The 10282-nt window shown below is 37.5% G+C and overlaps 1 protein-coding gene across 1 annotated transcript; it reads right to left on the bottom strand.

Annotated features, from left to right (window-relative positions):
* Positions 1–8534: 8534 nt before the first annotated feature.
* Positions 8535–9586, bottom strand: LOC133816032 (protein GLUTAMINE DUMPER 2-like). Its single transcript, XM_062248741.1, has one exon. It carries the CDS (start codon positions 9218–9220, stop codon positions 8774–8776), a length of 447 nt encoding a protein of 148 aa, XP_062104725.1. The 5' UTR covers positions 9221–9586; the 3' UTR covers positions 8535–8773.
* Between the last annotated feature and the right edge of the window lie 696 nt (positions 9587–10282).

Raw genomic sequence — 10282 nt, 5'->3', positions numbered from 1 at the left:
ACCCTCTGGAGCCAATGTGGTGGCCTTTGGTGTCGACAAAGCTAAGGGCCTCTGGGTGTGCATTGGCCCATGGTTGGGGTCGAGGCGTGTGACGGCGATACACATGGTAAGTCTCTCTTTATATCTCTCTTTCACACACACTCTACCTATTTCTCTCTAACGGATTTTTCTAATATTTAGGTGGTGGTGGTTCATAGTGGGGCTGTGAGGTTCGTGGGTTTAACCATGGCAGAGAGTTTGGCCACTGATGGGGTTTGAACACAGCATGAATTTCATGACAGTTTTCAGATTTTTGATGTTCTTAAGTTTGTTATGTTGTTTTATGAATTTTTTTTATGGTATATGTTTCAGATTTCACATATTTCAGATTTATGATGTTCTTAAGTTTCTTGTGTTGTTTAATAAATTATTTGAATGAGATTTGTTTATGGATTTCATATTTTTTAAATTTTGTTTGTGTTTTTATAAGTTGTTTCCTACTTTAATGGTGTTATTATTTTATTTTTTTGTTCCTTAAATTATGTTTATTTATTAGCAACAGATTACTAGGGGTGCGACTTGCTGGTATTAAATAAGTCAAACGAGGTTGACTATTCTTTTATACCGGCGGTGTCCCGCCCCTATTAATCCGTCGGTATTAATAGAATACCGGCGGGGGTGTCAGTCCGCCAGTAATACCCCTAATCACTGACCGAGTATTACTGGCGGATTATTACCGGCGGACCCCCGCCGGTAATATGTATTACCGGCGGAAGCCTCCACCTCTAATACTCCTTTCTGTTGTAGTGTTAGAGTTGTAACTTATTAATTTTATCAATCTTATTGTCCAATTATATTCTTGTCTTGAGTTATAAGTTTGGTTTCTATTATTCCATTGAAATATATATTCTCTAACATATTCAAGATAGACATGGGGAACATTGTTTTATGCTTCCATCGTCTCTAGAGGAATCTGACTTGTTTACAATAGACCCTGAGCGATTACTGTGAGGACATCCACACTACTGAGATATTAGCGGTGCCTACAGAGTAAGACTATCATACGATATAACGACATATTGATTCGTCAGTTTTACTTTAACGCTTATGAGTCATTAGCTCATTTTCAACAAGTTGTGTTGGAATGGAATGTTTAGAAAACGTTTAGAGAAAAGGTGTTTTCTGTGTAAAGCAGCTCACTGTATTCTGAGCATTTCATTCCCTTTAAAAGGCCAAAAAGGCACTTTACAGCAAATATCAACAATGACTAATACAACCTTGACACGTAGCATAACAGAATTACACAATTTACTAAGCATAACAGAATTGGTTAAAGCAAAGCAATTGAAAGGAGAAAGCCAAAGTTGTATCGACACTCTGTCATTTGGTTGCACCATTCTCTGCTTCTGTATTGCACAAGTCATTTTCTCTAACACCACCCCTCAAACGATATGGTGACATGGTCACATTGAGTTTGTCGACTAAATATCGAAACCTTGGAATTGGAAGGCTCTTTGTGAGACAGTCGAAAATCTGCTCTACTGAAGGAATGTATCTAATCTCAAGTTTCTTATCCAATACTTTGTCTCTAACAAAGTGAACATCTAGTTCAATATGTTTGGTTCTTGCATGATAAACCGGGTTTGAAGCCAAGGCACTTGCACTCTGATTGTCACACCAAATAACAGGTATTGAGCTGCATTTGAACTTTAGTTCAGAAAGGAGTTCTTGAAGCCACGACATTTCTGCTGCAAGTTGAGCCAATGATCTGTATTCTGACTCGGTACTCGATCGGGCCACCACACTTTGCTTCTTAGAGGACCATGAAATTAGAGAATTGCCTAGGAAAACACAGTAGCCACCTACGGATCTGCGATCATCGGGACAACACGCCCAGTCAGCATCAGAATATCCAACAAGTGTCAGGTTGTCGCTGGGTACTATATGAATACCATAGTACAGAGTTCCTTTTAGGTAGCGAAGTATTCTTTTTGCTGCATTCCAGTGAACATCTGTGGGCAGTTTGAGGAACTGACTAAGTCTATTAACTGCAAAAGAAATATCTGGCCTTGTGTGGCTCAGATATTGTAAAGCCCCAACTAAACTTCTGTATTCCGTCTGTCTATCTAGAGGTTTCCCTTCTGTAATTGACATTGGCTTTCCTGCAACCATAGGGGTCTTGATCGGTTTGGTGTGAAGCATTTGAAAGCGCTGTAGCAGTTCTGTAATATATTTGCCTTGTGATAAATACATCCCTGTTTTGTCTCTGAAGACCTCAATTCCAAGGAAGAAATCCAGAGGACCAAGATCTTTAAGTGAGAAGCTCCTGTTTAGTTTAGCAATAAACATATTCACTTCAGCTGAGATGTTCCCAGTCACAACTATGTCATCAACGTACACTAGAACCATAATGACAAAGCTGTTTTCCTTGAGAATAAAAAATGATGAATCTGCCTTTGAATTGACAAAACCCCAATCAAGAAGTGTGGATTTTAATTGATCATACCAGGCCCTAGGCGCCTGTTTAAGTCCGTAAATAGATTTGTGCAACTTACAAACAGATTCAGGTTGTTGAGGATCTTCGAAGCCAGGGGGCTGTGCCATGAACACGTCTTCTTCAAGAACTCCGTTTAGAAAGGTGTTATTGATGTCGACTTGTCGTACCTCCCAATCATGAGCCACGGCTAATGTCAGAACCACACGAACTGTTGCTGCTTTGATAACCGGACTAAATGTCTCTCCGAACTCCAGTCCAGGTCTCTGATGGAAACCTTTGGCGACTAGCCGAGCTTTGTAACGTTGGAATGAACCATCAGCATTGAGTTTTTCTTTAAAGACCCACTTGCACCCAACAATCGAGTGAGCATCAGGCAGATCCGACAGTGGCACTAAACTCCAAGTACCATTTCGTTTAAGAGCCTCAAATTCATCAATCATCGCACGTTTCCACCCCTCATGCTGAAGGGCGATATGGGCCGAAGCAGGAAGACAGGACGAGGCAGTGAAGGCAGCTTGACCAACAAAGGTACGAGGCTTAAAGATACCATCCTTAGCACGGGTGATCATGGGGTGAACTGAGACAACAGGAGCAGGAGCAGGTGGCAATACTGACTGAGAACTCATGGCTTCATTCGCAGAACTGGGTGCAGCATCAGGAATAATATTGTCAAAAGAAACTGGCGAGCCAAGAGGACTCGGAGAAGCTGCTGAATGAGAGTGATCAGAGGAGGAGTTGGAGGAAGATGCTGCTGGAACACTCGGAGAGGACTCTGCAGGAAGAGATGACAATATAGACCTGGAATCAAGAGTAATCGAACCAGAGGGCAAGTTGAACCAAGTGTGAGGAGTGTGTATTGTAATAAACTGTTCAGGTTGCCTAGTATTTAAAAACCCAGAGGCAAAAGGAAATTCATGTTCGTTAAAAATAACATGTCGAGTGATATAGATTCGACCATGAGGACTAAGGCATTTATACCCTTTATGTGCTTCACTATAACCCAGATTGACACATTTAATTGAATGAAAATCAAACTTATGGTTCTGATATGGACGAATGCAGGGAAAGCATGATACTCCAAATGTTTTCAAAAATTGATAATCAGCAATTTTAGAAAACAAGACCTGAAAAGGTGATTTTCCCTTAAGCACAGATGTTGGAAGACGATTAATTAAATAAATTGATGTTTGAAAAGCATCTGACCAATATTTTAAGGGCATATGAGCTTGGGCAAGAAGTGTTAGGCCAGTCTCTACAATGTGCCTATGCTTACGTTCTGCTCTCCCATTTTGTTCAGATGTGTGTGGGCATGAGTGTTGAAATAAAATCCCATTTTCATTAACAAGTTGTGTAAAAGCTTGAAATTCCCCACCCCAGTCGGTACGAAGTTGTTTGATTTTTCTGTCAAATTGATTTTCAACAAGTCTTTTGAATTGGATAAAGGCTGCTAGAGCATCTGATTTTTGTTTAAGGGGAAATAGCCAGGTATATCTGCTGTAGTCATCCAAGAAATGTATATAGTATCTAAAATTTGTATGTGATGCAACTGGGGATGGTCCCCATAAATCTGTATGAATGAGTTCTAACACATGGGTAGATTGACTGCTAGAAATAGGAAATGGAAGAGCATGAGATTTGCCAAACTGACAGGCATCACAAAACATGAGCGTTTCATTAGCATTGACAGTAATATTGCATAATTTCAAAACATGATTCAAAACAGTTCTAGAGGGGTGACCAAGGCGTTTATGCCAGGTATTAACTACAGAAATTTGAGATTGATTTTGGGCAGAGACATTTGGAGTTTTTTGTGAACGAACAGTAAGGGCATGTTTTGTTGTTGTTGAAGTTGAACCCAGACGATATAAGCCATCCTCAAGTGTTCCTCGCAGCACCTCCATCCCTGTTTCCAGATCCTTCACACAACAAAATTCAAGAAAGAACTCAATAGAAACATTGTTGTCACTAGTCAACTTGGAAACGCTTATAAGGTTTTTAGTAATAGAAGGGACATGCAATAAATCATTGAGTGCAAGAGGAGTAGAAGAGGTGCGTAATAAACCATTTCCAACATGTGCAATTTGTAGTTGACTACCATCCCCAATGACCATAGACTCTTTACCATTGAAATCGGTTTTGTTGCTGAGTTTGTCAATTTCTGGAGTAAGGTGATTGGAAGCTCCACTGTCTGCATACTAGCTGTCATCTTGCAATGTTTGAGGTGTAGCAACTAGGGCTGACATTGAAGATGATCTGTCAACACTCTGCTAAGGCTCAGACTGAGGGGTATGACCCATATAGTTGTCATTGTACCGATAGTAACATACAGCAGCTGAGTGTCCAAGTTTTCCACAGACCTGGCACGTGGGTCGTGTGTTGTCCCTTCCAAATCGTCCTCTTCCACGATTGAAGTGTGAACTGCCCCTTTGATGATTGTTCGAGTGGAAAGACCCACGGCCTTGAGCATAGTAGTTGTTTCCTCGCCCAGAACCCCCTCTACTTCCTGAATAATACGGTGGTTTCTGTGCAACATTGGCAGTGAAGTTACTGATAGTTTTGCTGTTAGGTGAGATAGCTCCAAGACGCTCGAGCTTACTGTCGAAGCTGAGCAGAGACCCTTGAAGTTCCTGCCAAGACAGGTCAGATCTGTTCTCCAAAATCAGCACCACCGATAAATACTCCATATCAAGACCTGAGAGAACATTTGCTATTAGATGTTTTTCCGGGTAGGGATCTCCTGCTAGGGCCAAGGAATCGGCCCACATCCTCTTCATCTTCAGATATTCCATCATCGTTTGAGTTCCTTTCCGAGTGGTTTGTAACTTTGTACGCAGATCATCCATATTCGCCTTTGAGTGTGCTCCATATAGCTCTTCCAAAGCAGTCCAAAGTTTTGAGGCCGATGTACACCCCATGACCTCGGATGCAATTGTTTCTGTCATAGACCCATACAACCAGCCCATGAGTAGCTGATCATGAACAATCCAGCTTTCGAAATCTGGATTCGGTTGCACTTCCTTGATTGTTTCTCCATTTTCACCGATCTTCTCTGTTTCCAGGAACTCCGATGGACACAGCTTTTGTCCATTGAGATAACCTTCTAGGCGATGGCCTCTTATGATTGTAAAGACCATTGTCTTCCATAGTGGGAAATTGTTTCTGTCTAATTTGAGGGAGAATGGCTGACTTAGAGTGTTGTTGAATGGGCTGGAAACCACTACGGGTTGAACAGCCATTGATGATTGGCCTCGAGAGCCTCTTTGAGTAATTTCTGGACTCGTCCTTTCCGGCGATCCTTGGGCAGTCTGACTTTGATTCGTCGACATAGGAGCTGGCTAGCTGCAACCTGTTGGCTCTGATACCAAGAAAACGTTTAGAGAAAAGGTGTTTTCTGTGTAAAGCAGCTCACAGTATTCTGAGCATTTCATTCCCTTTAAAAGGCCAAAAAGGCACTTTACAGCAAATATCAACAATGACTAATACAACCTTGACACGTAGCATAACAGAATTACACAATTTACTAAGCATAACAGAATTGGTTAAAGCAAAGCAATTGAAAGGAGAAGGCCAAAGTTGTATCGACACTCTGTCATTTGGTTGCACCATTCTCTGCTTCTGTATTGCACAAGTCATTTTCTCTAACATGTTTGAGGTTTGGGTAATGATCGAACATTCCAGTCGCTCCTAACCCATGTTTGGGATCACAATCCGAATATTATTTTCTTGTAAAAAACTCTTAGCACTCGTAATCATCTTGAAACGCTACGAGTTCGTTTGGGTTATAGTGGAAATCAAGGATTATATGTTGTACGACTGCTAATGAAGCCACCGTCCACGACCCGCTTTTATTAATTATGAACTACTAATTTAAAGGATAAAGAAATCATGAACCACTTGAGTTTTCTCTAAGTCCTTAATTAGTATCAAGATATGAAAACTTGTTGTTTATACATGTATGACCACCTATTTATAGATGGGCCTTGTTACGTTTGAATTCAAATACGAAGAACAACATAAATAATTTTCCTATTTGTAAGGAAACAAAATGTTTACATTTTTTATTATAAAAAAAGACTATTAAATCAAGACAGAAAATGAATATAGTTACAAATTAGAGGAGAGATTTCTTCCATCCAACAAAGATATTCAATGTTTGGTCGAAGGACATGCTAAGTCAATCTATGAGTCACAATACAAAATTGCGATCAACACGAGAGAGACTTCTTAAGAAGTTTAGACAATAAAACTTTAAATTAAACCTAAAAACCAATAATTGGGGTGGTAAGACCAACAACTTAAGCCAAATTTTGTTCCACCAAATACGCGAAGGGTTGCCTTAGAAAATAAAATAATTCTCTCGCTCTTCGTATCAATTTGCTCTCTTTAGTCAACCACATATGCATAATTTCGAGCAAACTCTTTGTGTCATTCAATCATCATCATATTGTTCGAGCAAGACTAGAACTTTGAGTAGTCTGCATTTAAACTTCGAATTTTGACCATAACCAACAAATAAAATCTACATATATATGGTGTGAATCAAATGAAATATGTTATAAAATATACGGAATCGATTTACCGAACACTACAAATTATTATGACAAATGAGATGGTTTATCCTTAAATAGGATATTATAGCATAACTATTAGGATACCTAATCTATATATTTTTGTAATTTATGAGCATTATACATTTATACAATTTTACACATCTACAACTAGAGAGGGGTGTTAGATTTTATATATCCATGCCAAAGTTTTTCATCCGCCATTTAAGTTAAAAGTTAAAACCCACTTTGTGTTTCTTTATTTTCACTACATATGTACAAAAAACTTTATCAACAAAATGATGATTGAAGAATGAAGTGATAAATCTATACTTTTCTCAAAGGATAGTAAAGTAACGGTTCATATGTATTGAGTTGAGAGGTACATGTACATCACTACTATCGATCTTAGATATCATGTTATGCCTTTTAGTTTTACGTGTATATATAGAAACTATACAAACTAAGAATATTCTTTTGGTATATTATTATAACCCTCTACGTACGATACCTATGGATAATAATTTCATACCAATAGGGTCAAGTTCCAAGAGGGTTCCCTTTATTCACAGTGCCCTCCAATACACCCAAAGATTTATTTATTTTTTTAATGAAGAAAAAAAAGACTGATTATCACAATTTGCAGTCTCAAGCCGCCGCGTTTGCCCACTTAAAGCCTCATATTTTTTTTTAATTACAAAAAAAGTACTTTTAGTGCTTAACCCAATATCCTCTTCTCCTTTCCTTTCCTTTTCACTTCTGTACAGTTTTTTTAGTGAAAAAGCTAATAAAATGGCCTAGCTTAAAAAGATTATTAGAGTTAGAGGTCTCATCATCAATTGGGTATTCGATTATCTGAATCACATGATCTCTAAGATGCCTTGTGTTGGCCAATCACAGTATGACACTCACCATTTTTTTTTGCACGAGTTTTTTTTTAATTTTTTGTTTTTAGGGAGCTCTTTAATTTCATTACCTTTTGCGTCCAAGTACATCAAAATATTTAAATGGCGAAAATTATTTAAAAACAAGGAGAGCTCCTTCGCATGAAATAAAAGTGTTATATTATTTTAATTTCTCTATTTTTTTTCCCTTTAATTTGCTGTTAATTATGTATGAGATAAGATAAAACCACTACGTACGTTTAAAATATAAGAAGCATTTCCCAAAATAAATAAATATATAAAAAATCAATCTGTTCTTTTATTCCTAAAGACATTTTTTTAAGCGATAAAATATATGCAAGCTAGGGAAATTCACTTTTTCTCATTGTGGCTTAATATTACCTTTATTAAGAAAGCTGAAAAAGCTTCTACACCCTTCAGTCTCAATAAAACAATACAATATATTTTTATCCAAAAAAAAAAAATCAAATCGGGATCAAATTGCAAATTCAACGCAGAGCTGTAATTAGACATATAATTATGATTATCATAACCCAGAAACCAGCAAGAACTTATATTATTTGCAGACCATAAATGTATGAATATACTATATATACATAATATAAATACATAGAAGATTTTTATAGCATTTAAATGATGATCTCGATTCCTCGGAACATTATAACAGAGGTACAACTCATTATGTATTTTACATTATATTCTTGCTTTCTGAAACAAAAGTAGCAAGAATAAGAACCAAAAACCAGAAAGTGAATAGACATAACAAAACTGTCTCATTTACTAACAGGAACAAAATTTTGAAGATCACGACGACGTTTCGTCTAACATCACTAACCCAAGATTAATCAAACATGGGCTTGGTCAAGATCATGACCTTGCTTGCCATGATGAGCGTCATCATCATCGTCGTCGACACCATGATCGGCTGTAGTAGCAGTGGAGCAGGTGCAGGGTGGAAGATCTGCGAGTGTTATTGGAGTGGCCAAGTAGGTGGGGGCGTCGTCTCCGGCCATTATGACAACAATCTTGGGGCCATCATCGACGGTCTTGGTTGGATTGTTGTGATTTTCACCCGTACGAGCTTCCCCAGAAGAAGAAGAAGAAGAATAGCGTTTGCGGTAGGAGAAGATGAGGAGGAGTAAGGCCACACTGATGAGCAACAGCATCACAGCTAGGCTTCCAAACAGGTATGGTATTGGAGATTTCCATACATTTGTTGTCGTTTTGATCACTACTGCTGATGGTGATGGTGTCGTTTCTTCACTACCTCCCAGTACCTTTAAGTCTCTCATGGCTACTTATATCTTATTATATAAAAATATATATATATATTATGATTATTATTTTTGTGGGGGAGAGGAGGGGGGTGGTTATGGGGTTTATGTTGTGTTTATTTTTTGGTGATATGAACTCAAAGGTTGGTGAGTTTGAATTTATAGGAAAAGCTGGATGAGAATGAATTGTTCTAGCCAATTGTGATTAATTTGGATAATTGACAATAATGTCCTTGTAGGGTTTAAGAGGAAGATTCTTTTGTGCTTTTATTTTTTAATTTTTTTTTTGGGATGCCAAATATAACATCCCATGATGTGCCTAAGTGACTTTATTGGTATATAAAAATTATAAAGTGGTGGGGCTCATCTAATTTCTGTGCAACATAATGAAGCCACTGTTGATTCGGGGCCAATACGATCCTTATTATTACACTAGATCTATCTAATCTACCAAACAAAAAGAGTTTGTTTTAGTAGTTTTCTTTCCTTAATAATCAATATTATTATAAAAAGATATATAAATATAATATGTAATTAATGACATTTCAGGCTCATCTGGACAGAACTATTTGTCCTACTAGACTCACACCTGAAATGTTCAATTAACACATATCTTTATGAATTTACATAAGCAAAAACGCCTAACTTTTCTATGCTGTGAAAATCAATGCCATTTCCTTTTGTGATTCCTATCAGAGATTTTACTTTTTATAACTCTTCTATCTTTTTAAAATATTATTTTAAATAGTTGATCTGCAGGGCCCAATAGAAAAAAAAAACATTGTCTGAAGAATTTTTGATTAGCTAGCCTTGTAATATTTTTCTTCGTTAATTTATTTCCTAATATATTCTATCTCTTAGACCTAATTGCTTGTAGTCCTTTTCATTCACGAATATGAATATTTATTCATGGAAGTAGAAGATCTAGATGTATATATATACATATATATATATTTATATATAGAGCGAGAGGGAGAGAGAGAGAGAGATGTTACTGTCAAGTGTCAAACATGCATGTGCTGCAAAAAAAGAAATGCATGTATGAATGTATGTGTGTGTATATATTATATAGCTATAGCT

Source organism: Humulus lupulus, chromosome 2 (genome assembly GCF_963169125.1).
Source record: "Humulus lupulus chromosome 2, drHumLupu1.1, whole genome shotgun sequence".
NCBI lineage: Eukaryota > Viridiplantae > Streptophyta > Magnoliopsida > Rosales > Cannabaceae > Humulus > Humulus lupulus.
The sequence above is the reverse complement of the archived record's forward strand: the minus strand, read 5'-3'. Positions and strand labels throughout refer to the sequence as shown.